The 27,757-nt window shown below is 40.1% G+C and overlaps 3 protein-coding genes across 7 annotated transcripts in view; 2 read left to right on the top strand and 1 right to left on the bottom strand.

Annotated features, from left to right (window-relative positions):
- CEBPZOS (CEBPZ opposite strand) overlaps positions 1–1,295 on the top strand; it is a 22,597-nt gene extending 21,302 nt beyond the window's left edge. For both annotated transcript variants that reach the window (XR_004287967.1, XR_004287968.1), the window contains exon 6: positions 1,157–1,295. The gene's annotated coding sequence lies outside the window, so the exon portion shown is untranslated. The remainder of the gene's footprint in view (positions 1–1,156) is intronic.
- CEBPZ (CCAAT enhancer binding protein zeta) overlaps positions 1–4,466 on the bottom strand; it is a 21,065-nt gene extending 16,599 nt beyond the window's left edge. The window contains exons 1-2 of one of the 2 annotated variants that reach the window (XM_032352955.1): positions 4,252–4,466; positions 321–1,822 (exon numbers count right to left, since the gene is read on the bottom strand). In XM_032352955.1, the coding sequence (XP_032208846.1) occupies positions 321–1,822; positions 4,252–4,407 (1,658 nt within the window). In that variant the 5' untranslated portion in view covers positions 4,408–4,466. Of the gene's footprint in view, positions 1–320; positions 1,823–3,550; positions 3,636–4,251 lie in introns of those variants that run through there. The other variant, XM_032352956.1, reaches the window with a different exon arrangement.
- On the top strand, positions 3,879–27,757 carry NDUFAF7 (NADH:ubiquinone oxidoreductase complex assembly factor 7). 3 transcript variants are annotated; one of them, XR_004287966.1, is made up of 11 exons: positions 4,480–4,604; positions 4,913–5,073; positions 15,848–15,928; positions 16,944–17,054; positions 20,111–20,324; positions 21,150–21,208; positions 22,615–22,725; positions 24,582–24,725; positions 26,051–26,224; positions 26,748–27,033; positions 27,716–27,757. XR_004287966.1 is itself a non-coding variant. In XM_032352963.1 (10 exons), exons 2-10 carry the CDS (start codon positions 4,984–4,986, stop codon positions 26,958–26,960), a joined length of 1,197 nt encoding a protein of 398 aa, XP_032208854.1. In that variant the 5' UTR covers positions 3,879–3,986; positions 4,913–4,983; the 3' UTR covers positions 26,961–27,670. The 3 variants fall into 3 exon arrangements, 2 of the variants coding, with proteins under 2 accessions (XP_032208854.1, XP_032208853.1); XM_032352963.1 differs by lacking the exons at positions 4,480–4,604; positions 27,716–27,757 and adding an exon at positions 3,879–3,986 and having other exon boundaries at positions 26,748–27,670; XM_032352962.1 differs by lacking the exon at positions 27,716–27,757 and having other exon boundaries at positions 26,748–27,670.

The raw sequence follows: 27,757 nt of genomic DNA, 5'->3' as shown, positions 1-27,757 counted from the left end.
GGTCCTGGGATCGAGCCCCACATCGGGCTCTCTGCTCAGCAAGAAGCCTGCTTCCCCCTCTCTGCCTGCCTGTGATCTCTGTCTGTCAAATAAATAAATAAATAAATAAATAAAATCTTTTAAAAAAAAATGATGTACGTAAGACATGTAACATAGTTTTCCAACGGAAAACAAAGATTAATAACTTACTCAAAGTTGGTGATCCAGTTTTCTAAATTTCTTGCCCCACAGAGGGGCACCACAGGTGTTGTGTATTAAATCACATTATTATTAAATCATGTTATTCCTCACAGTCACCTATTGAAGTGGTATGTACTTACCTATATAATGCTGCATAGTATCGATCTGATATTGTCTGCTGAGAATTCATTACTTGGAAAAGCAACATTAAAGCTTGTACACTGGTATTAAAATTCACAACATGCAGCACTTTAAAGAGTGTGTCGACCTGCTCCCTCACTTTGTCATCACCAGTCTGGGCATAAGGATATGCTCTATTTACTCCTGTTAAAAGGGCACTAAGCATTTTTGATTCAATATTTTTTTTCTTGATACAAGTCCGAAAAAAACAAAAATAGAGAGTAATTAACTTGTTAGCTAATTCACTTTCTTCATGGGAAAGGACCATTTGATTTAAAAAGCAAATTGCATAATACTGTGCTTTGGAGCTGATATTTGAGCGAAAGAGCAGCCTTTCTACTTCGCCACATACAACTCCTTTCATATTGGGGTGCTTACAGAGCAATGTCTCTAACAGATGGGAGGCTTTCGTGGCTATTCTGTTCTGAGGATCTCCCAGTTTATTTACCACCTGCACAAGAAGAGCCTTTTCTTCCTCAGGTTTATTACAAAGAAGCTCATGAGCTACAATAAGAGCTCGAGTTTTAGTGGCTACTAATGAATCATGACTTAAAGTTTCTAAGACCTGCACGAATTCAGCCACCAGGTGTTTCAGCTGGTGTTCAAAATACCATAATATTAGCCTTCTATCTCTTGAGTCCCTGTTGCCACTGGCCAACTGTTCTAGTTTGTCGAAGGGATGTTGGCTGAAAATCCGTAGCTTCCGGCTGTCTGGCAAAAGGTCTGTAATGAGTAATTCTTTGAAAGTATCCAAAGCCATGAGGCACTGCTGTTTGCTACCCTTCTTTTTCACAAGGTTCACAAGAGTTTCTACAAATTGGAGTGTGTGAATAGCATCATCCTGAATAAGAAGAATCATGGCTGCCATCCTGTCCCCTAGTGTCCCCGATGACACAATTGTCTTCATCCAGGTAGAAGAAGCTCCCTTCTGGTTATTTGTCTTGTTTTTGAATAAGTTGATTTCATGCTCATACAGTTTCTGAGCCAAGGTTTTGTACTTAGACACAACATCCTGAGGCTGGGGTTCCAAAGAATATTCATTGCTGTACTCTAGATCATACCATTTGCCTCCAGGTTTGAGTAACAATGTTTGTCTCTCAAAAAATTCAAAGATATCCTGTTGTTTATCTTTCTTAACTTTTGGGGTGACACTGGTGTTCTCATCAGAATGTTGTTCTGGCTTCTTCTTATTTTTCACCTTACCGAGTGATGTCCTTTCACTTTGTGCTGCATTTTGCTTTTTATTATCTACTTGAGATACTCTTGCTTCTTTTTTGCTGGCATTTTCTTTTTTAGCTGGTTCATCTTCTTCAACTAAGAAAGCTTTTGCATACTTGGCCAAACTAAGATTTTGGATAAATGCTTTCAGTTCACCTTGCTGAAGGTCATCGATTGCTCCTTTTTTGCCTCCATCCACCACTTCCTCATTTTCATCCAAAGTAGCCAGCATAAGGTAATCTTGCTGCATTAAAACATAAGAAAGTTAAAAATAAATTATAAATCCAAAGTTTAGAAAAACTTCAAAAGTTAATTTGAAATATCTATATCTTTATTTTTTTTTTTTTAAAGACTTTATTTGACAGAGAGAGATTATAAGTAGGCAGAGAGGCAGGCAGAGAGACAGGGGAAGCAGGACCCCTGCTGAGCAGAGAGCCCTGGATGTGGATGCGGATGCAGGGCTCTATCTCAGGAACCTGAGATCATGACCTGAGCAGGAAGGCAGAGGCTTAACCCACTGAGCCACCCAGGCACCATGAAATCTGCATCTTTAAAATCAATTAAATTCAATTACCATGATATTGCCTGGGCTCCCACCCAACCACCATGTAAATTCTCCACTATTCACATGTGGAAAAAAAAGCTGTAATAGGAGAATGTCCACCATAATTAAAATAATTTCAGAGTAAAGAAAACCTTTCGGAATGACATAAAATGCAGGACCTTAAAGGTAAAGATGGGTAAAACTGTCATTCTCTCAGACGAAAAAACATACAAAAGTCAAGACAAATAGTAAATTGGAAAAAAAAAATACTGGCAGTTGTCTCTGATGTCAGTTGACATCAGAGTAATTGGGCTTAATATTTAATATGAAAGTTCCTACATATCAGTTAAGGAAGTGATAACCCAAAGATCTGCAAAGTATATAAACAAAAGGTTCACAAGGGAAAAGTGATTTTTTAAAAATGTGAAAAGGTGCTCAACTTCATGGACATTAAGAAAAATCCAAATTAAAACCATGATGCATCCATTTTCTAATCTGTCAGATAAAAAAGATAAAACTGACAGGTGTTGTTGGGGAGATGGTGGGAGGAAGAGGCACTTTCTTACGTGGCTGATGGAAACGTAAACTAGCACCTCTATGGAGGGCAACTTGTTACCTTCAAATCAAAATACAAGACACACATCCTTTGATCCAGCAGTTCCATTTCTATCAATTTAGATTATATATATGTTCACAAATATGGGAAAAGATCTAATTTCAAGGTCATTTACTGCAGCATTAAAATAGCAAAAGACTGACAACCTAAACATCCACAATAAATGGCTGACTAGATTAAAACAATGATTTATGCAGGCATAAAACCAATGACATAACTTTATATAATGTTATGGAAGAATCTTTAAGACAGCAAGAAAAAGTATACACAAAATATTATACAGTACAGTACCCTTTGTGTAAAAAATAACACAGGTGTATGTTTGTTTGGAAGATACAAAAGACACAAAAATACTTGCTTTGGCTAGTAATTGCATGGCTAGAGATAAAGTGGGAAAGAAGACTTTTCATCAAAAGTGAAAGAACTTTTTTTTTTTTAAGATTTTATTTATTCATTTTACAGAGAGAGATCACAAGTAGACTGAGAGGCAGGCAGAGAAAGAGAGGGAAGCAGGCTCCCTGCTGAGCAGAGAGCCCGATGCGGGGCTCGATCCCAGGACCCCGAGATCATGACCTGAGCCGAAGGCAGAGGCTTAACCCACTGAGCCACCCAGGCGCCCGTGAAAGAACTTTTTTAAAAGAACTTTTTTGTAGTATGTGAAATATCGCCTATTCAAAAAGTAAATACAACACAAGTATAGTGCAAACTGTGATTCTGCCCCTGTAAACTGCATTTCTCTTGCCCCTACCGCTCTCCCCACCCCCAGTCTCAAAACACGTGCTAAAAAAAGTAAGCTAAATTCCATCACGTATTTGCTCCAGATCTTCTAAGGTTTTGCATCAAACTCAGAGGAAGACCTATATTTTACCTCTGACGTCATTTATTACTCTCCCTTTACCTCATTCTGCCTCAGCTACACTGACATTTTTGTTGCTCACAGATGGCTCGCTTTCTTTCCTACAGTTTTCTTCCTAGACATCTCAATGATGATTTCCCCAATAACCTCATTTAAAACTATTACGCCTTTCACACTGATTATCTTGTTTTCTTCCCCGTGGCACCGCTCAGCATCTGATACACAATATTCTGAAGTCTGATTACTGATTGTTCCCCTTACGTAGAACGTTCCACGAGAGCAGAGGGCTTCTAGAGCGTAAACATGTGCGTGTTCTGCATGAGAACAGAAATTAAGATTCCAACAATACTGGAGTTCGGAACTCTGATGCCACGACGTCAGGACCCCGAAAGGTCAGTCTTCGCCGACCTCATGGAGTGCCAGTTATGAATCAGTGAAATGAGAGGGTCCTAACAAAGGCCACGCCATAAAAACGTTCAATTCCAAAGGACTCTTCCCGTGTGAAAAGCTGTGGCAAAGAAGAGCGGGTAGCGCACAGCGCACACTTCGAAGCTGGGATCTGGGTGCAGGACGCTCTCCCACACTCCCGCAGCGGGGCCACTAGTGAAACCACCCCTCGCGCATCTGTCCCCTTGTCCGCGAGTCCGAGGCCATTACCTTGGTGCCTCCGAGCCGTAATACTTCCTCCAGAGAGAACCCATTCTCGGCTTCATCCTGATCCTCCTCGCTGTCCTCGTCCGGATCTTCTACCGCCTCCTCTCCCCGCCAGGGCCGCTTGGCGTGGAACTCCAAAGGTTTCTTGGAGGCCGCCATCACTAGCAAAGCACGCGCAGACGGCCCACAGTCTCCTTCCGCTTTGCGGGGTGACGTACTTCTGGCAGGGGCGTGTCCTCCCCCCGGAAATGGCTTCACCACTCCGCCCCGCCCCGGGCAGCGTAGTGTGAGGTGCGGCATGAGCCTTCTTGCTAGGAGCGGCGGCCTGGGGCCGCTGTGCGCGGCTACTCGCGCGGGTAAGCGTTCGCCACGCCGGAGCTCCGCCTGTGGGGGGAAGCGCCTGAGGCGCCTTCCTCAGTTGGGGGCCGCTTGAGGCGCTCGGAGCGGCAGCCGAGTCCAGCCTCAGACCTAGAGCGCCTGTGTGGCCGTGGGCACTGCGCGTGCTTGCCGGCGCCTCATAGGCGTGCGGCGGTCGGGCCGGGAGTCGGCTTTCCGTGCTTCGGGCGAGCTTAAGAGTCGGCGCAGCAGCTTCGAAAGCGCTCGGGCTGCTTGCACTTGGGAATACTAAGATGTTTTCGTGGTCCCGTTTACTTGTTTTTCGTAGTTCTTCCCGGTCTCTGGAGAGGGAAATACTTCAGCTCCGGGGGAGAGCCGGCAGAAAACCAGGTGACACCAATGCTGCGGCACCTTATATACAAAATCAAGGCAACTGGCCCCATCACTGTAGCCGAGTACATGAAGGAGGTCTTGACCAACCCTGCCAAGGTACGGGTCGGGGAGCCCGAGGACCAGGCCGCTCCAGCGGCTTCGCCAGGTGTGAGCCAGCAGGGCTGTGCGCGGAGACCGAGGGTCCTCCGCGCAAGCAGTAGTGGTGCCTTCTCCAGGGGAAGAGCCATCCCCCGAAGAGTTGGAGATAGAGAAATTCATGTCAGCGGGTTGGTTAGGCATCGATCAGGTCAGGGGCAGTGCCGTGAAGAACGGAGAATAGATCCAAAGCTGTTCAGGAGGCAGTGTAACCGATTGAATTTAGGGACTGAGTGAGGGTCGGGATGTCTTTCCTATCGAGGCTGATGGTAGATGATAGTGTCATTTCTCTGGGAAGGGGAGTGCAGAAGGGGGAAGAGCAGCAGCTGCTTTAAGAGGGAGGGGAAGGACAGAATTCAGTCCCAAGTAGGAATCTGAAGTGCACATGGAACTCAGATGGAAATCTCCAGTAGGCATCTGGAAATAGTTTAGTACCTGGAAACTTGACTGGGTTGGGATCACATCAGCAGGCAATGGAAGCATATTCTGGGTTTTCTTTTTGGGAATGGAAAGTCCAGGTCTCTACTGTTTCAGGATTAAGCATCAGGCCCTTGTTCTGTGGCCTGCATTTCCTTGTCTGCTCAGCAACACCACTTGGTGAAAGCCTGTGGTCCTTTTATTTCTAAGATAAAACATTCTAAATATTTTATCTTTTGCTGGGTCAAAATAGGAAACCCATGGAATTCTGGGGTTTGTTTGGCCTGTTGCTGTTGGATGTGGTGTCCGGAGGTTTAATAAAGGGGGATCCTTTCATACCCCTATTCAGTGCTACCACATACCAAAAGTTCACCCAGGGAGAAACTTTAGAACAAACATCCCTGTGTTAGAGTGAAGGACCACTTATCGTTTATTCATTTATTGAGGCTCCGAAAGTGCCAGACACTATCTCAGGCACTGGGAATACTGCAGTGGACAGTGGAGCACGGCACTTATGGTCTAGCGAGGACACGAGCTACAAACAAGGAAACCGACGTCTGGGTGGCTCTGTAGGTTGGGCATCTGCTTTTGGCCCAGGTCATGATCCCAGAGTCCTGGAATCAAGCCCGGCATCTGGCTTAATGAAGAGCCTGCTTCTCCCTCTTCCTCTTCCCCTGCTTGTGCTTTCTCTCTCTCTCTCTCTAATAAGTAAATAAAATCTTTAAAAACAGGAAACAAGATAATTATAGATTACTGTAAGTGCTTCTGAAGGAAAGGAAAAAAGGTTGGTGGGATTGAAAGTAAGTAGTGCAATGGGAGTAGGAGTTGGAAAAGTTCTCTAGGTAGGTAAGTGGCCAGCAAAGACCAGATGGTTGAGCCAAGGTTTGAAGGATGGGGTCCAGCCAGCCTGGCAAAGAACTGGGAGTGAGTCCCCAGTAGCAGAAGGGGAAGTACAAAGTTTTTGAGCTGGGAAATGTGTTGGCCCATACAGAGAAGAGCAAGGCACCAGTTTGGCTGGCAGGTGGTCACTGGGGGTGGCAGGTTAATGGTGAGGAGAATAGTATGGGAAGAGTTCGGAGAGGAGCCGGTTCATTCAAGGCGTTCATGGAATTTTGCTTTTTGTGTTAGTATAAGGGGAAACCATCAGGGGGTGCATTTTATGGATCTTGGTGGTGACATCCAAGTGGAGACAGTAAGTGAGCATTTGGCTGCAAGAGTGGAGTTCTTGAGAAAGATTGGATATACATATATAAATTTTTTCATCATCTGTATATAGATGGTGTTTAAATTCCAGGACTTAGGGAGAGTCTATTTAGAGAATAGGAGGTTACCCAGGTAACATTGAATTTAGAGTAGAGGCTTTTTTCCTTTTCTTTTTTTCTTTTTAAAATCAGCTGTAATTCCTATTTTGTTTAAAAATTTTTTGACCTTTTTTACTTAAAGATTCCATTTATTTGAAGAGCGAGAGTGAGCACAAGCAGGGAGAGCTGCAGGCAGAGGGAGAGGGAGAAGCAGACTCCCTTCTGAGCAGAGAGCTGGATGTGGGCTTGATCTCAGGTCCCTTGATCTCAGGTTTAAGGCAGACACTTAAACCAACTGAGCCACCCATGTGCCCCTTTTTAACCTTTTTTTTTTTTTTTTAAGTTGAAGTATGGTTGATACGATGTCACAGTAGTTTCAGGTGTACAACATAAGGGTTTTTTTTTAAAGATTTTATTTATTTATTTGACAGAGAACATAAGTAGGCAGAGACACAGGCAGAGAGAGAGAGAGAGAGAGAGAGAGAGAAGCAGGCTCCCCACTGAGCAGAGAGCCCGATGTGGGGCTCGATCCCAGGATCTTGGGATCATGACCTGAGCCGAAGGCAGAGGCTTTAATCCACTGAGCCACCCAGGTGCCCCCATAGTGATTTTTGACAATTGTACCTTATGCTAAACTCATCACAACCACAGCTGTCATTGGAGATTCTTAACCTAGGGATCCTTGAACAGAAATCCGGGGGACTGTGAAGGGATATAGCATGATGGCTTGATTTGCATGTGACGAAGGTTGGGTTTTTTTTTTTTAAGATTTTATTTATTTATTTGACAAGAAAAAGAGAGAAAGAGAGCAAGCAGGGGTAGCTGCTGCGGGAGAGGGAGAAGCAGGGAGCCTAAAATGGGGCTTGATCCCAGGACTCTGGGATCATCACCTGAGCCTTACCTGAGCCAAAGACAGATTGTCTTAACCTAATAACCTGGTGAATACCACAGTGGGTCAGTTAACATCCATCTTTTCATATAGGCACAATAAAAAGAAAAAAAAAGGGGGGGAGAATTTTCTTGTGATGAGAACTCCCAGGATTTACTTGAACTTTTCTGTGTATCATACAGCCATGTTAGCTGTAGTCATCACGTAACACACATCTGTACTGGTTATTATCTAACTGGAAGTTTGTACCCTTTGCCTTCTTCCAATTTTTCCTCCCCCTACTCTGCCTTTGGTAATCAAAAGTCTGATCTCTTTTTCTATGAGTTTTGTTTTTTTTAAATTTTTTTAAATTTTATTTTTAAAAAGATTTTATTTATTCATTTGAGAGAGAGCATGAGAGCATGAGCAGCGGGAAGGGCAGAGGGAGAAGCGGACTCTTTCCAGAGCAGGAAGCTCAATGCAGGCAGGTTTCCAGGACCCTGGGATCATGATCTGTATTGAAGGCAGACGCTGAACCGATTGAGCCACCCAAGGACCTCAAGGTTTTTGTTTTTGTTTTTGTTTTTTTAAGATTCTATGTCTAGGCAAATCCTGTATTATTTGTCTTTCTCTGATTTTACTTAGCATAATGCCTTAAAGGTTCATCCATGTTATCACAAATGGCAGGTTTCCTTTTTTTAATGCCTGAATAACATTCGATTGTGTGTGTATATATATATATACCACAGCTTTTTTTCTCATTTAAAAAAATTTTTGTAATGTAGTTGACCAAGAATGTTTATTTATTAGTTTCAGGTGTGCAACATAGTGATTTGACAATTCTGTACATTACTCACTGCTCACCACAATAAGTGTAGTCACCACCTGACACCATACAGTGTTGTTATAATATTATTGACTGTGTTTTCTGTGCTTTTTAATGTACTTTTAATCTCTGTGACTTATTTATTTTGTAATTGGAAGTTTCTTCTTAAAGTCCTTTCACCTATTTTGCCCATCCACCCACCCATCCACTTCCCTTTTGGCAGCTACAAGTTGTTCTCTGTGTTTGTTTGTTTGTTTGTTTTGTTTTTTCGGATACCACATGTAAGTGAAATCATATGGTATTTATTTTTTCCCATCTGACTTACTTCACTTAGCATAATACCTATTAGGTCCATCCATGTTGTCATAAATGGTAAGATTTTATGAGTAATATTCCACTATGTATATATATAAATATACATATATACCACACTCTTTTGTATCACATCTTTATCCATTTGTGTATCAGTGGACACTTGGGTTGCTTCCATATCTGGGCTATTGTAAACAGCAAGGCAGAGGGAGAGGGAGAATCTTAAGTAGGCACCATGACCAGTGTGGAACCCAGTATGGGGCTCAGTCTCATAACCCTGAGATCCATGAGCTGAAATCAAGAGCTGAACACTTAACTGACTGAGCTACCCAGGTGCCCCACCTCTGCCCATTTATTTATTTATTTTTTAAAATTTTTAATTTAATATATTTGTTTCAGGGATATAGGTCTGTGAATCATCAGTCTTACACAATTTACAGGACTCACCATAGCACGTACCCTCCCTAGTGTCCATCGCCCAGCCACCCCATTGCTCCTACTCCCCTCCCCTCCAGCAACCCTCAGTTTGTTTTCCGAGATTAAGAGTCTCTTATGCTTTGTCTCCCTCCCTGGTCCCATGTTGTTTCGTTTTTCCCTCCCTTCCACCCACAACCCCCCTCCCTGCCTCTCAAATTTCTTATATCAGAGAGATCATATGATAATTGTCATTCTCTGATTGACTTATTTTGCTTAGCATAATACCCTCTAGTTCCAACCATATCATATGGCAAGATTTCTGGGATTTTTTGATGGCTGCATAGTATTCCATTGTATCTGTATACCACATCTTCTTTATCCATTCATTTGTTGATGGACATCTAGGCTCTTTCCATAGCTTGGCTATTGTGGACATTTCTACTATAAACATTGGGGTGCACATGCCCCTTTGGGTCACTACATTTGTACATTGGGGGTAAATACTCAGCTGTGTAATTGCTGGGTTGTAGGGTAGCTCTGTTTTCAACTTTTTGAGGAACCTCCATACTGTTTTCCATAGGGGCTGCACCAGCTTGGATTCCCACCAATAGTGTAGGAGAGTTCCCCTTTCTCCGCATCTTTGCCAACATCTGTCATTTCCTGACTGGTTAATTTTAGCCATTCTGACTGGTGTGAGATGGTATCTCACTGTGGTTTTGATTTGTATTTCCCTGGTGCTAAGTGATGTTGAACACTTTTTCATGTGTCTGTTGCCCATTTGGACGTCTTCTTTGCAGAAATGTCTGTTCATGTCTTCTGCCCATTTCTTGATTGGGTTATTTGTTCTTTGGGTGTTGAGTTTGATAAGTTCTTTATAGATTTTGGATACTATTTATCTGATACGTCATTTGCAAGTATCTTCTCCCCTTCTGTCGGTTGTCTTTCAGTTTTGTTGACTGTTTTCTTTGCTGTGCAAAAGCTTTTGGTCTTGATGAAGTCCCAATAGTTCATTTTTGCCCTTGCTTCTCTTGCCTTTGGCAGTGTTTCCAGGAAGAAGTTGCTGTGGCTGACCTCAAAGAGGTTGCTTCCTGTGTTCTCCCCAAGGATTTTAATGGATTCCTTTCTTACATTGAGGTGTTTCATCCATTTTGAGTCTATCTTTGTGTGTGGCGTAAGGAAATGGTTCAGTTTCATTCTTCTGCATGTGGCTCTCCAATTTTCCCAACATCATTTGTTGAAGAGACTGTTTTTTTTTTTTCCCCATTGGACAGTCTTTCCTGCTTTGTTGAAGATTAGTTGACCATAGAGTTGAGGGTCTATTTCTGGGCTCTCTGTTCTATTCCATTGGTCTATGTGTCTGTTTTTGTGCCATCACTACACTGTCTTGAGGATTATAGCTTCATCATAGAGTTTGACTGGAATTGTGATGCCACCAACTTTGGTTTTCTTTTTCAACATTACTCTTCCTATTTGGGATCTGTTCTGGTTCCACATAAATTTTAGTACTATTTGCTCCATTTTTTTTTTAAAGATTTTATTTATTTATTTGACAGAGAGTTCACAAGTAGGCAGGGAGGCAGGCTGGCAGAGGGGGAGGCAAGCTCCCCACTGAGCAGAGAGCCCAATGTGGGGCTTGATCCCAGAACCCTGAGATCATGACCTGAGCCGAAGGCAGACACTTAACGACTGAGCCATCCAGGCGCCCCTATTTGTTCCATTTCTGTGAAAAAAAGTTGATGGTATTTTGATAGTGATTGCATTGAATGTGTAGATTGCTTTAGGTAGCATAGACATTTTCACAATATTTGTTCTTCCAGTCCATGAGCATGGAACATTTTTCCATTTCTTTGTGTGTCTTCCTCAATTTCTCTCATGAGTATTCTGTAGTTTTCTGAGAAAAATCCTTTGCCCTCTTTGTTTAGATTTATTCCTAGGTATCTTGTGATTTTGGGTGCAGTTGTAAATGGTATCAACTCCTTAATTTCTCTTTCTTCTATCTTGTTGGTGTATAGAAATGCAACTGATTTCTGTGCATTGGTTTTGTATCCTGACACTTTACTGAAGTTTTGTTTGAGTTCTAGCAGATTTGGAGTGGAATCTTTTGGGTTGTCCACGTACAGTATCATATCATCTGCAAAGAATGAGAGTTTGACTTCTCCTTTGCTGATTTGGATGCCTTTAATTTCTTTTTGTTGTCTGATTGCTGAGGCTATGACTTCTAGTAGTATGTTAAATAACAGTGGTGATAGTGGACAGCCCTCCTGACTTTAGGAGAAAAGCTTTCAGTTTTTCCCCATTGAGAATGATACTCGCTGTGAGTTTTTCATAGATGGCTTTTATGATATTGAGGTATGTATCCTCTATCCCTACACTGTGAAGAGTTTTAATCAAGAAAGACTGCTACACTTTGTCACATGCTTTTTCAGCATGTACTGAGAATATTATATGGTTCTTGCTTTCTTTTATTAATGCATTATATCACATTGATTGATTTGCGAGTGTTAAACCAACCTTGTAGCCCAGGAATAAATCCCACTTGGTCGTGGTGAATAATCCTTTCAATATACTGTTGGATTCAATTGACTAGTATTTTGGTGAGAATTTTTGCATCCATGTTCATTAGGGATATTGGTCTGTAGTTCTTCTTTTTGATGGGGGAGATGGGTTTTGTCTGGTTTTGGGATCAAGGGAATGCTGGCCTCATAAAATGAGTTAGGAAGTTTTCTTTCCATTTCTGTTTTTTGGAACAGTTTCAGAAGAATAGATATTAATTCTTTAAATGTTTGATAATAGGCCTGCCTGGTTGGCTCATGGATTAAAACCTCTGCCTTCAGCTTAGGTCATGATCCTGGGGTCCTAGGATTGAGCCCTTTGTTAGGCTCTCTGCTCAGCAGGGAGCCTGCTTCCTCCTCTCTCTCTCTCTGCCTGTCTCTCTGGCTACTTGTGATCTCTGTCAAATAAATAAATAAAATCTTTGAAAAAATAAAAAAAACAGGGAAAATCTTCATAACATTGAATTTGGCAATGATTTTTAAGTATGATATCAAAACCATAAACAAAATAAAATACATATAAATTGGACATAATCAAAATTTAAAATGTACATCAAAAGACACTATCAAAAGAGTTAAAAAAAAATAAATGTTTGATAATATTCCAATGGGAAGCTGCCTGGCCCTGGGCTCTTGTTTGTTGGGAGATTTTTTTTTTTTTTTTAAGATTTTATTTATTCATTTGACAGAGAGAGAGATCACAAATAGGCAGAGAGACAGACACAGAGAGAGATGAGGAGAAGCAGGCTCCCCGCCGAGCAGAGAGCCCAATGCGGGACTCGATCCCAGGCCCCTGGGATCATGATCTGAGCCCAAGGCAGAGGCTCAACCCACTAAGCCACCCAGGTGCCCCTTGTTGGGAGATTTTTGATGACTGCTTCAATCTCCTTACTGGTTATGGGTCTGTTCAGGTTTTCTATTTCTTCCTGGTTTAATTTTGTTAGCTTATAGTCTTTAGGAATGCATCCATTTCTTCCAGACTGTCAAATTTGCTGGTGTATAGTTGCTCATAATATGTTCTTATAACTGTTTGTATTTCTTTGGTATTGGTTTTGATCTCGCCTCTTTCATTCATGATTTTATTAATTTGGGTCCTTTCTCTTTTCTTTTTGATACATCTGGCCAAGGGTTTATCAATCTCATTAATTCTTTTGAAGAACCAGCTCCTAGTTTCATTGATTTGTTCTACTGTTCTTTTGGTTTCTGTTTCATTGATTTCTGTTCTGATCTTTATTATTTCTCTCTTCCTGCTGGTTTAGACTTCATTTGTAGTTCTTTCTCCAGCTCCTTTAGGTATAGGGTTAGGTTGTGTATTTGAGACCTTTGTTGTTTGTTGAGAAAGGCTTGTATTGCTATATACTCTGCTCTTAGGACTGCCTTTGGTGTTTTCATTTTCATTTGTTTCCATGAATTTTTTAAATTGCTCTTTAAATTTCCTGGTTGACCCAGTTATTCTTCAGTAGATTGCTCTTTAGCCTCCATATTTGAATTCTTTCCAACTTTCCTCTTGTGGTTAAGTTCTAGTTTCAAAGCATTGTCCTCTGAAAATATGCAGAGAGTGATCCCAATCTTTTGATACCAGTTGAGACCTGATTTGTGACCCCAGATGTGATCTATTCTGGAGAATGTTCCATGTGCACTGGAGAAGAATGTGCATTCTGTAGCTTTGGGATAGAATATTCTGAATATATCTGTGATGTCCATCTGGTCCAGTGTGTCATTTAAAGCTCTTATTTCCTTGTTGATCTTTTGCTTAGATGATCTGTCCATTTCAGTGAGGATGGTATTAATGTCCCCTCTATTATTGTATTATTGTCAATGTGTTTCTTTGATTTTTGTTATTAATTGGCTTAGATAATTGGGTGCTTCCATGTTAGGAGCATAAATATTTACAATGTTAGATCTTCTTATTGGATAGACCCTTCAAGTATGATATAGTGTCTTTCCTGATCTCTTATTATAGTCTTTGGTTTAAAATGTAATTTATCCAAAGGATTGCCACCCCAGCTATCTTTTGATGTCCATTAGCATGATAAATTGTTTTCCACTCCTTCACTTTAAATCTGGAGGTGTCTTTGGGTCTGCAATGAGTCTCTTGCAGACAGCATATCAAAGGGTCTTGCTTTTTTATTTAATCTGATGCCCTGAATGTTTTGATTGGGGCATTTAGCCAATTTACATTCAGGGTGACTATCAAAAGATATGAATTTAGTGCCATCATATTGCCTATAAGGTGACTGTTGTTGTATATTGTCTCCGTTCCTTTCTTGTCTGTGTTACTTTTGGGCTCTCTCTTTGCTTAGAGGACCCCTTTCAATATTTCCTGTAGGGCTGGTTTGGTGATTGCAAATACTTCTGGTTTCTGTTTGTCCTGGACATATCTCATGGTTTTAATTTGCATTTCCTTCATTAGCTTCTAACTGAAATTTAGCCTTTCTTTTATTATCAACATATCTCTTATTATCAACATAACCACTGGCATCAGTAACCCCATGATTTTAGCATCAGTGGAAATCAATAGTGATCATAGGTATCTCAGAATTCATTGTGCTCTTCCATACTTCAAAACTTTGTTACTTATTAGACCTCAGGCTTGGCTTTATTAATATATTCATGAGGATGCATATATGTTACTATATCACAAGTTTATTTTTTAAATATTGGATGAATATTTTTCAGTTTTTGGAGGAGGTGTAATCCTGTGCGCTTAAGTCCTGAATTTAAAAACATTCTATGAAGGGATCTGTGGTCTTCATCAGGCTACCACAGTGGCTCATAATGTGCTACAAAAACACTGCTGAAATGCTCATTTATGAAGAGAAAGAGAAAAACTTGAGAGGAGATGCTCTATGAAGTGAAGTAGTTTTGTTTTTTGTTTGTTTGTTTGTTTGTTTGACTCAAGTATATTTCTGCTGCTGAGAGAGGGGAGTTAAAGCTCTTAGAGAAGGAGGTGATAACAAGATCCTGGCCCACGAGAGCTGTGTGAGGAGAGGTGGTGATCCAGAGCACAGGTGGTGGGATTAGGTTTGGATAAGAGTAGAAGGTAAAGGCATTTCATCTTGAGTTCTGAGGAATGAATGGGAGCAGGTGGAGGCCGGTCAGGAAGCTGAGTGAGTCCTATTTTATAACATTCTTTACTTCTTTTTTGGGCAGAAGTTCAGGTCACCTGCTGAGTAGGGTAGTGGAAGAAGGAGCTTGAGGAGCACAGGGAATTTTCTAACAATTCTTGAGTATGTCTTGAAGTTTAAACAGTAAGCTTAAGCTTGGGATAGGAGAGTAAATAAGATAGTCCTCTTCCCCAAGTAACTAAGCCTCTTGGTGAGGAATACAGACATAGAAATAAATAAATACATAAAAGGAAGCACTGCTGTTAGTCTGAGATTGGAGGGCTGGAAGAGGAGGTTAGGGAAGGTGGCATTTGAGCAGATTCAATTTTATTGAGTACAAGGTTGCCAGGGAGAAACGTGTAGGAAGAAAGGAGAGTATTTGCAAGGGCATGGATGTATGGAATGAGCAGGGCTAATTAAAAAAGAGATATAAATATAAATTTATATAGATATAATATTATAATATAGATATAAAGATTCATTTAGAAAAATGCATAAATCACAGGTGCATATAGCTTGATAAATTTTCACAAAGTGAACGCTCCCATGTAATGAGCATGTAGGTCAAGCAACAACATCACCAACAGGCAGGGCTAATTTGAAACAGTGAGAATTTGGGAAAGGAGGCTGGAGGGAGGGGTGGACAGGGTCTTACTGTGTTGGGTTGTGGGAGCAGGGAGGGGAGGGCAGGGGGATGGTATGTGAGGATGGACATGGCCTGGCTTTTTCCTTTATGGTCAAGGAGGGATCATGTTTCCATCTGTTCTGGCACTTTGTAAAGTTTAAGTTACTGTGTTCATCTTGTTTGTTTAGAAGAGATTGCTTTCTTACTGAATGATTATGTCATTGTATACATCATATAAGATTTTGGAGGGGTAGTTTAAAAAGCGTATTTGAAAGTTAATTTGTTTTCTCTACTTTCTCTTTTTACTCAGGGATATTATGTGTACCGTGACATGCTAGGAGAAAAAGGAGATTTCATTACTTCACCGGAAATAAGTCAGATCTTTGGGGAGGTAATATTCAATATAAACTATAAAAGAAACTAATATCACAAATATTTGGAAGCAGATCACGTTGTATTCTTCTTTAATAAAGCATTGTACAGCTTTGTTTTTGTGATTCAGGTTTCCTTTTTTTTTTAAGTTTTCATTTTTTTTTTTTTTAAAGATTTTATTTATTTATTTGACAGAGATAGATCACAAGTAGGCAGAGAGGCAGGCAGAGAGAGAGAGAGGAGGAAGCAGGCTCCCTGCTGAGCAGAGAGCCCGATGCGGGACTCGATCCCAGGACCCTGAGATCATGACCTGAGCCGAAGGCAGCGGCTTAACTCACTGAGCCACCCAGGCGCCCCTAAGTTTTCATTTTTAATCACATACATGCCGCAGGAATAGAGAACAGTAGAGGAAGGAGAGATCAGTGAAGAAAGAGAGAGAAGGTGCCAAACACTAAGGAGTTAGTGGGGAGAGGCTCTAAAGCCCCCGCCCAAGATTGCACCGTAGTCAGAGCAGAAGTCCCCTGTAACAAATTGTGAACTCTTCTTAGGGATTCTAGTTCATTGATTTCTGCATAAAAACTCCTTGTTAAATTTAGATATAGGAAATAGTACCTAAAATGAAGTAGAATCCAGGTATTAAAAAATGTTAATTATGCATAAAAAGCCACGTAATTACTGAAATCATATGAATATGAAGAAAGGCATAACCCTATTCCATATGTTTATTCGTTATCGAAGACTAGCACCTTCCTGTAAGTGATTCCTCTGATGTGTGTTACGAGATTTCTTACAGGGGGAAGTGCCTTTTAACTGTTTTCTCCTGTTACTAAGCTTTCTGAGTGGTGTCTTTTGTAATGTCTCCGTGAAGCTTCTGCGTGTGTGTACATACATGTACATATTGAGTAACATACATACATAATTTATTTGCAAACATTTTGCCTTCTGGCATAAAGTATGTATTTATGTGGAATTTTATATTGTGCTATACTTTTATATTTTATAATACTTCAGTGTAGTTTTTTCCCTTGTCACAGCTGCTAGGTATATGGTTCATTAGTGAATGGATGGCCACTGGAAAAAATGCAGCTTTCCAGCTTGTGGAATTGGGTCCAGGAAAGGGTACCCTCACAGGAGATATTTTGAGGGTAGGTAATAAAAGAATGTCTTTAGATCCTCATGTACTCACCTGAATCTGTGCTTTTGACTTGTTTGCAAACTCCATTGACTTCCTTGGCTTTCAGTCCTATCTCCTTAACCGCCTCTATTTCTCAGCTGAAGTACAACGTCAGAATAATACAATGAATCGTAACTTACTGTTGTCTGTTTGTAATTTTTTAAAAATGAAGGTGGGAGAGAATGTGAAAGGTAGAAGTCAAAACATTTAGAAGACATTGGAAGTGTGTATTTGTCTTCTAAGTAGGAAAAGAGTTTTTGAATTGTATAAAAAGCAGAAGCCATAAAGGAAAAGATAAATAGAAGGGTAATTTCAACTACATTAAAGAATTTTTTGTTTTGTTTTGTTTTAAAGATTTTATTTATTTGTCAGAGAGAGAGCACAAGCAGGGGGAGCAGCAGGCAGAGGGAGAAGCAGACTCCCCACTGACCACGGAGCCTGATGTGGGACTCGATCCCCGGGATCATGACCTGAGTCAAAGGCAGATGCTTAACTGACTGAGCCACCCAGGCATCCCCAATTTTTTGTTCCTTAAAGAAGTTAGGAACTTATGTTCTTCAGAGACACTGTAAAGAGAGGGATAAGCCAAGCCGCAGAGTGGGAGGAGTTATTTACAACACATAACCTACAAGGAAGTGGTAGTTAGAATACAGAAGGAATTCCTTTCAATAGTTAAGATGGTGACAGATAACTCAATAGAAAAGTCAGATGGAAGATGTGAACAGGCCCAGCATGAAAGAGGAAATCCATATGGCCAGGAAAAACAAAAAAATGCTCAGACTGGTTGGGGGTCAGGGAAATGAAAGTTAAAATCACAGTGACATACCACTGTGCCCTCCAATGAGAAGATTTGGCAGCACCAAGCATTGGCGAGGATGGGGAGATGTGGCACAGAGGGGACTCTCGGACTGTAAGACCATGATTTGGTGTAAGCACTTTGGAGTGCTTATTAGGCATCATCTGCTAACATTTATGTTCTACTACTGTGCAACCCAGCGGTTTTCCTCCTGGATATATGCCCTCCAGAAATGAGGGCATATATGTACCAGGATGCATGTACAAGACAGCATTGTTTAGAATAGCAGAAAAGCTGGAAACAACCCCAAAGACTATCAGTGGGAAAATAGATCAATAAATTGTGATATAGTCATATAGTGGAATGCCAAGGGTTGTGCCAATGTGTGAAATCACAGCAGAATGCACAATATTCAGATGAAACTCAGCATCTTGTTGAGTGAAAACACCAATTTATACGAGAATTCGTATCATATGATTGTATTACATAAAATCCTTAAATAGTCAGCATTAAACAATATGTGTTTGGTGATTCAAACGTGTTCAGTAGCATTTATAAAGAAAAAGTGGGACATATAAACTCCAGATTGAGAACGGTGGTTGAGCTCTGAGGGTGAGGGAGAACATGGGGGCTCCAACAGGAAGGGTCAGGTCACTTCCCTTTAATCAGAGAGGCTGATATTTTTCCATGGATTGTTCTTTCTTCCATTCTACCTAATATTGTCTAAAAACATTAAAAAGGAGTTATTTAGGGTGCCTGGGTGGCTCAGTTGGTTAAGCGACTATTTTCAGCTTGGGTCATGATCCTGGAATCTTGGGATCGAGTCCCACATTGGTCTCCCTGCTCAGTGGGGAGTCTGCTCCTTCTGACCCTCCCACTTCTCATGCTCTCTTTCTCCCTCATTCCCTCAAATAAAAAAGAAAAAATAAAAAAAGAAAATGTGGCACTAAATTTTTTTTTTAAAAAGGAGGAATTTGGTTTATAGTATATGATAAGTACTTGTATTTATTAAACTTTGATAGTTACACTGCTTTGGAATCAATTAGTCTTTTTTAGTTTATCTTCAGTGTATCTGGCAATTCATTGTAAAAAAAAACATTTAATCTACATTTAAATGTCTTGGTGCTGTATGATTTTTGCTTGAAATTAGGAATCAAAGGCTTTTAAAAAATTTATAACATCTGACAGATAATCCTGATTCTATCTATCATATTTGTGGGGCAATAGGAAAAAACCACTGATTTATGTTTCTGGAGCTCTGTATCTCTTTAAATTGGCAAAGTCATTTGAATATTTAATAAGTTTCTCAAATAATACTGTCTTGTTTCAAGTACTTTAAATACAATCCCATAGCTCTTAAAATGTATAAAGGATACTTTTTTAGAGCAAGTGTTAAGAACCTTAAAAAGCCAAAGAATTTAAAGGAATGTTGAGAAAATAGACAAAGACATATTTACAGACTTATTTTCATTTCTTGTTCATAATTTCTGAAGGATTTTTCTCTTGGGAAGTTTTTCTCTTTGTAGTTTCATTTCAAAACAGAATTCGGAAAAATCTTGTCCTTACTATCAGTCTCTACCTGCATATTTCAGATCTTAAAAGTAGGAGGCAAATCACCAATGAAAATTGAATTCAGATGAAAAATACTATTGATGTACTTTATGCTTTGACATTGAATTTTTAGCATTAAAATATTGATAAAGTATTCGTATATTCCTTTTTCCCCATGTTTACAGCAGTTATAAAAATGTGTGTAGCTAAGAAAAAATTAAAAATGTGAAAGAATTACGAAGTTAAACCCAAGTTTTTAGTGCCACTCAAATTTTATTTCCTGAAGATACAGTTTAAACATCTCAAAGATGAGATTATTTCCTAGACATAGTGGCTTTATAAAATTAAGGGTATCTGTACGATTTATTTTCTTGTTCTTTTTAGATCCCTTAATCTGCTTATTTATTGGATATTAAATCTATAATTTTCATTTATTCATCAGTCTAATTTTTATTTTAGGAAACCAAATCGTGTACTGTTCATCTCTTCTGTGGACAGTGTGTAATAGTTTGGTTTTGATTCTCACAGACTTCTGGAGAGTGACTTGTGTGGAGAACAGATGCCTCCAAAACCAAATTTTATTCCTGTAACATGAGCAAATTATTGAGGTAAATGGTTAGAAAACCCCAAATCTGCCCAACCCATTGTATTTTGCCCTTTACCCCTTCTTTTGTCTTTAGGTGTTCAGTCAGCTTGGATCTGTGCTGAAAAACTGTGACATTTCAATACATCTGGTAGAGGTGAGCGAAAAATTGAGTGAGATTCAAGCATTAACACTGACGGAAGAGAAGATCCCGCTAGAGCGGAATGCTGAGTCCCCCATATGTATGAGAGGTGTTACTAAATCTGGGATTCCAATCTCGTGGTACCGAGATCTGCACGATGTTCCAAAAGGTAATTCTTTCCCACGACGTAATGAAATCATCTTGATCACCTCCCTCCCCGCAGTGATGGTGAGCAGAGCCACAGAGGGCATGCTAATAGACTGAGTTAGTGCTGCCAGGTCCCTGACTCATGGGGAAGAGCGAATCCTTTTCTCGACAAGAGCACCGTATTAGAAAATAACATGGCTCGCAGTAGTAGCAATGAATGTCCTGTGGTTTTGCAAAAATGACAGTGTCATCTCTGTTGTACCTTTTAGTTTTTCCTGACCCATAAGATAGTACTGATGGGGGTGGGGATGCGGGGCCCTGAGGGACGCAGCGCTGGGTGGGTGTAGTTTAACTATCTTCATCTTTTGAACGTTCTTGCTGGCCTTTTCGTGGGGGAGGGAAAAATCCCTGCACCAGGCGGTTGAGGCCCTGCTCACCCCTGCAGGGGCACTCTGGTCTGGGGGAAGCCATCTCAGCAGGCCTCCGATCAGCTGTCTCCTCAGCTGTCTCCGATGATATTAGCAAGTTCAAAGCCTCTTTGAGCTAACAAGTTTGAGTCCTGATTTCTTTCATGCCTGGTGAGGGATAAAAGATGTAACTGATTATTGAGATATTCTGGCTGTCTGATCCTGCTGTGTGGAAAATGAGAACAGTAATGTTCTTCTGTCTGTTCTGCAGAGTAGGTGAAGACGTGAGGGGATGATTCTCTGTAGACATGGCTGTGGGAGCCCCCCTGGTTCCCACACAAAATACTAGCATTTTCTTTCTTTTTTTTTTAGTGTTCGAAAGAAAGATTTAAGTATTGCCTTAAAAATGCTGAAAGTTTTTTCCTTCTGTTTTTAAATAGGGTACAGCTTTTATCTGGCGCATGAATTTTTTGACGTTCTTCCTGTGCACAAGTTCCAGGTATTGATGGGATAAAGTCATTAATTGAATAACTAAAGGCTTTATGTTGAAGGAAAAAATTTATGGTATTTAATTATTGTTGAAGGTGACTATATTTGGAATTCTGATGAATAGAAATAATTGAAAAGCAAAAGTCAAGTATTAAGTAGAACCTTCATTCTCTTAGGATGACTAGTAAGAATGCTTATTTCTCCAGGGATAAAGATGTGCACGAATTTAAGATGGTAAATGGCTAGTACAAGGAAGGGTTACATTTAGCAAATAGCTTTAATATCCAAAGACTAAAAAATGTTTCCTCATTGAAGTTGAAGTGGAAGTTCAGATTTGGTGGTACTATATGTGCACTGGTAGTTTCTGAGGCTGAGAGCGTGTACTGATTTGTTAGCAGAGGCTTCGGAGTCTGCTCTCTGCTGTTGGGGGCGCCTGCCCTGCTGCTCATTTTCTGTCTGTGGCTCCACCTCTTATCTCACCAACACCAGTTCACGCCTTCCAGTCGACTCTTACTGTTCAAAGGAAATGAAGTATTGCCTTTAAAAAAAATTTTTTTTAATTTTTTTATTAACATATGATATATTATTAGCTTCAGGGGTATAGGTCTGTGAATCAGCAGGTTTACACACTTCACAGCACTCACCATAGCACATACCCTCCCCAGTGTCCATAACCCCACCACCCTCTCCCTACCCCCTCCGCCCGGCAACCAAAGTTTGTTTTGTGAGATTAAGAGTTTCTTATGGTTTGTCTCCCTCCCGATCCCATCTTGTTTCATTTATTCTTTTCCTACCCTCAGGCCCCCCACATTGCATCTCCCCTTCCTCATATCAGGGAGATCATATGATAGTTGTCTTTCTCCGATTGACTAATTTCGCTAAGCATAATACCTACCCTCTAGTTGCGACAACCCACATCATCACAAATGGCAAGACTTCACTTCATTTGATGGCTGCATAGTATTCCATTGTGTGTGTGTGTGTGTGTGTGTGTGTGTGTGTGTGTATACCACATCTTTATCCGTTCATCTGTTGATGGACATCTAGGTTCTTTCCATAGTTTGGCTATTGTAGATATTGCTGCTATAAACATTCGGGTGCATATGCCCCTTTGGATCACTACATTTGTATCTTTAGGGTAAATACTCAGTAGTGCAATTGCTGGGTCGTGGGGTAGCTCTATTTTCAACTTTTTTGAGGAACCTTCATGCTTTTTCCAGAGTGGTTGCACCAGCTTGCATTCCCACCAACAGTGTAGGAGGGTTCCCCTTTCTCCACAGTATTGCCTTTTTTTGAGTGGTAAAGTAAATGTCATCTGTTGTATATGGTAGGAGGAGAAAAATAAGTTACTTTTAGTAGAGGCAGTTTGAGAAAAAACTGATAAAAATGTGTTTTTATGCAATATTTTGTGTTCAGAAAACACCCCAAGGATGGCGAGAAGTACTCATTGATATCGACCCACAAGTTTCTGATAAGCTGCGGTTTGTTTTGGCACCTGGTGTCACGCCAGCAGAAGTCTTCATACAAGTAGGAAGTTTTTTCTTCTTCCTTTATTGCCAACCAAATCTTCATAGTCTCATTTTCTGAGCGTTCCTTTTTTTTTTTTTTTTAAGATTTTATTTATTTATTTGACAGAGATCACAAGTAGCCAGAGAGGCAGCTAGAGAGAGGCGGGAAGCAGGCTCCCTGCTGAGCAGAGAGCCCGACGTGGGACTCGACCCCAGGACCCTGGGATCATGACCTGAGCCAGAGGCAGAGGGTTTAACCCACTGAGCCACCCAGGCACCCCGTTTTAGCATTCCTAACTTGATGAGGCTAGGGGAGAGTTGCTCGTAAGACATAAGGTGATTTTTATTAATAGTGATCGAGTCAGGAGCCTGGGTCAGATCATCTCAGGAAGGCATGACCTGAACGCCCTGTGAGGAGGAAGGTAGTGCGTGCTTACTCAGCCATGTCCTGCCCCTTCCCTCTTTCCCTCAGTTCCCTGTGACATGGTCACAGTAGCATCTGCCTGTCCAGAGAGTTTGAGGTGTGTGAAAACAACTATTTATTGAGCACTTTGTATATATTCCTCTTAATTTTCTCGTTTAATGCTCAAAACTTTATTAATTTATTAGTTTAATTAAGTAAGTTTGATACTAGATGGCCAGAATGGTACATTTACTGCTGCTTTCTGTTGGCCTCAAGGAGTAATAGCAAGAGTCTTTCTAACTTGGGGTCATGTGTAGGGGTCCAAAAAACCCTATGCTTGTCAGGAATGTTTGGGCTTAGATTGCCTGTTTTATTTATTTTTTTAAATCAAGAATGGTGGTGATTTTTAATAGTTTACAGCTACAGTATCTAGTGTTATATGTATATAGTTACAGGCAATAAATATCCATATGGCAAAATATTCACCTCTAGACAGACAAAAAATATCTTTGCAACTAAATAAACAGCTTTAAATAATAATGAATAAAAATAGAAGCTGAGGTAATTTTTCATCTAAAGTAATTATAGCCTATAATAGGGGCACTTGGGTGACTCAGTTGGTTAAGCATCTGCCTTTGGCTTAGGTCATGATCTGTGGGACCTGGGATTGAGCCCCCTGTTGGACTCCCTGCTCGGCAGGGAGTCTGCTTCTCCCTCTCCTCCCTGTTGATGTTCTCTTCTCTCCTTCAAATAAATAAAACCTTAAATAAAGTGACTATAGCCTATATTAAAACATTCTTATTTTAAGAGTTCAAATAATTATGAAAGCCTTGTTTCATAACTAAAAATATAGCTAATATACATTTTCAAACTAAAAAAAGATATTTTATTTATAGATAGGTAAAATAGATTATTGCTGAAATTCATTCATGACATTATATATATACATACATATATACATACATATATACATATACATACATACGTATATATAAATGTATATATGTATATGTATGTGTATATGTATATATGTGTATGTATATGTATATGTAATGTGGGGCAATTAATTTGGGGACTTTGTTGATAGTCTGACCTTTTAACAATAAAAAAGTGAAATTCATGAAAACTTTCTAAGAATCTACGTATTATTCTAATGCAAATTATATATCTGTACATGGGGTTTTCATTCTGGATGAGCAGTCCATTCTCTTTCTTTAAAAACTATATCCCAACTATGTAAAACTGTTTAATTTCTCTTAAAAGATCACTTCCTATAAGACGTACACTGACTAGTATGAGAAGGGCATTTTGAAACTTCTTTAGATGGTGAAACGTGAAAGGTTGTGTGTGGACAACATAATGCATACGGAGAAGGAATTTATTTTTATTGTAACTAAGAAATGCTGATTGTACAAAAACCCTAAGGAAACTGTTTTCAGTAATGCATTTGGATTTACCTGTTCCCTTATTAGCGTGATGAAATGAGGGATCACGTGGAAGTGTGTCCTGAGGCCGGTGTTATCATTCAGGAGCTTTCTCAGCGCATCGCACTAACCGGAGGTGCAGCACTGATCGCCGATTATGGTCATGAGGGAACGAAGACAGACACCTTCAGAGTATGTATGACTCAGGAACATGACTTCCCATCAGTTCATTGGTATCATCTCCAAAGTTAACGTTTGAAGCTCACTGAAGATCTTTACCTTTGCTTTCTATGGTGCCTCGCCTTGTAGTATTACAGTATTTACAGTGAATATTAATACATATTATGATTGCCCTTTTTTTTTTTTAAAGATTTTATTTATTTATTTGACAGGGAAAGATCACAAGTAGGCAGAGAGGTAGGCAGAGAGAGAGAGGAGGAAGCAGGCTCCCTGCCGAGCAGAGAGCCCGATGCGGGACTCGATCCCAGGACCCTGAGATCATGACCTGAGCCGAAGGCAGCGGCTTAACCCACTGAGCCACCCAAGTGCCCTATAATTGCCCTTAACCATAGGATTTCACCTTCCAGACTAGCCTTGGAACAGGATCTGAATTGTCTACATTCTGCTTCAGCTGCAGAACCTAGGTCTGCATAGATCTTACTTAGCATCTGAATAATACAAATGGGAAGATTTTCTTAAAGTTAAGAATTTTCCCTCTCCATTTAAAAAAATTTTTAGTACTTCTATGCAAATTTGATTTAGCTACTATGATCAGACTTTTCCTATATTTTCAATCTTTTTTCCTTTCTAGATGTATTCTTTTATTCTACCTGAGCATCCTTCCTTACGTTTTTATCAGTTGTGTCGAATATCCTTTAATTGAAATACATTTGATTAATTGAATACTACTTTAATTGAATACTACTATTTAATTGAATACTACTAAAGTAATGCTACTTTAATTGAATACTACTATTAGTCATTTCTAGATTTGTGGTTCTCAAGTTCTAATTTTATTGTATCTTAAAACAAACAAAATACCCCTGGAGTTTTTTTTTTTTTAAATGCTGATTCCCTACCCTTCCTTCCAGGATTCGGATTCAGTAGGTTTGGGCAGAGTGCAGTAACGTGGGCTTAGGCGATTCTGGTGCATGTAGTTGATGGATACACCTTGTCAAACACCATCCAGAGTCTGGTGAAAATTTAACTTGATTCTAGTAAGAAACAACACACGTGCAGAACTGATGGGATCTCTACTCCATCACCACAAGCAGTAATGAAATGTGAAAGGCAGCATTTCCAGGCACCCAATGTCGCACTTTATATCAGATTTTGCACGTAGCATCTCATTTGAGGAAACGGTGCTACTATATTAAGAGTTTATAAACCACTGACTTAGGCTATGTTTTTTTTTCCAACAGTTAGGTAAAGTGTACGAAAATGATAGCATTTCTTGAATTTTGGTAATAATAACCATAAAGGAACAAAGACTCATCATTTTAAAAACTGTGTTTAAGGGGTTTTGTGGCCACAAGCTTCATGACGTCCTGACTGCCCCTGGAACGGCGGACCTCACAGCCGATGTGGACTTCAGTTATCTGCGCAGAATGGCAGGGGGACAAGTAGCTTCTCTTGGGCCAATAAAACAACAGATGTTTTTAAAAAATATGGGCATTGATGTCCGGCTGAAGGTAATGATTTATTTCAGGATCATTAAATATTTTTATTTTGTAGTATTTCATAAAAACGTTTCAGTGATAAGATCTCCCAGCCTCAGCGCTCTTCTCAGTCAGCAGGCCCTGGATACTGTGGTCTTCCTGGTAGTGTTGGGCCTGGTGCAGCTGGGCTGCCCGGGCAGGGGCCACTGTGCACGCCCCTGCAGCTCCACACGAGCTAGCATGAAGACTTTGAATAGTGTTCATGCCCAGTAGGAAAAGTTGATTGTGTTTATGGGGATAATTTTAGAAGGGTCCTGAAGACATCTTAACTCTTCAGTGAAAATCAAACCACCTGGTAATGTTTGTTAAACATACAAATCCACAGGTTTGGGTCTTAGCAACCTATGTTTTTAATAAGCACCCCATGATTCTAAGGCAGGTCATGAGAAATCCCACCTGAAGTCCTGCTTTACTCAGCAGCCAGTGGTCATTAGCATTGCTGCATGTAACCAGGAATCCTTCTAGTTATTTTTACTAAGAAGTTTTTTCTTTTCAGGTTCTTTTAGACAAATCAGATGAGCCAGCCAGGCAGCAGTTACTTCATGGGTATGATATGTTAATGAATCCTCAGAAGATGGGAGAAAGATTTAATTTTTTTGCCTTGCTGCCTCATCAGAGACTTCACGGGAGAAGCCATCCGATGGATGCGTGCCAGTCGAAGCCCTCTGTGTCACCTGTAGCTGGGTTTGGTGAACTTACCTGGCGGTGATCTCAGTGTGGTCATTTTACCCCTAAGTCTGCCTAAGAAAGCAAAATAAAGGGACATGTTTCATATATCACAGGTAAAATAAGTATTACAATATTTTATGTCTTTATCACCAATAAAAATGGACGGTCTTACATACAGTACAATTAAATATTGATCTTTTACGGCTGTGTCTGGCTTTTGGCACAATTGTGTGCTTTTGGCTTAATGAAACAAGTTACTGAGAAACTAAGTGTGCTTTATTAAGGCTAGTTGCTGTATTTTTATTTTAAAAAATAAACATGAACACTGACCGGTTTAGCAAAAACTGAAACCTAATTGGCCTTTCATAGGGAATGGATTAAATAGAACTATTCATATATTATTTTTTAAAAATGAGGTAGAGCAGTATGTTCTGACTCATCTCTAAGAATATGGGAAGTGAAAAAAGTATAGTGGAGAATGTTTTATAGTTATGATTCCATTTTTGTTGGGGGAAAAACTACATTTAAAGAAATGCTTGTTACTAATTTCATAAAAATTAATATATTAGTGCAGACTGGTTGTTTTCTGTGGTGGTTCTTGTATATAAAATGTAAGGAAAGGATGCCTAGTAATCACTATTAAATATCCCATTGTGGAAGTGGGTTTTCAGGGTGGAAATTGTTCTCCTTTGTGGTAAATTTTCTACCCTCTACTTCTGTGAATTTTATAATTAAAAAACTTTAGGGGTGCCCAGGTGGTTCAGTCTGAGTGTCTGACTCTTGATTTCAACTTAGGTCATGGTCTCAGGGGTTGTGGGATCTCCAGTCCCACGTCAG

The sequence above is a fragment of the Mustela erminea genome, chromosome 7 (genome assembly GCF_009829155.1).
Source record: "Mustela erminea isolate mMusErm1 chromosome 7, mMusErm1.Pri, whole genome shotgun sequence".
Classification (NCBI taxonomy): Eukaryota; Metazoa; Chordata; class Mammalia; order Carnivora; family Mustelidae; genus Mustela; species Mustela erminea.
This window is presented reverse-complemented; position numbering and strand designations above follow the sequence as displayed.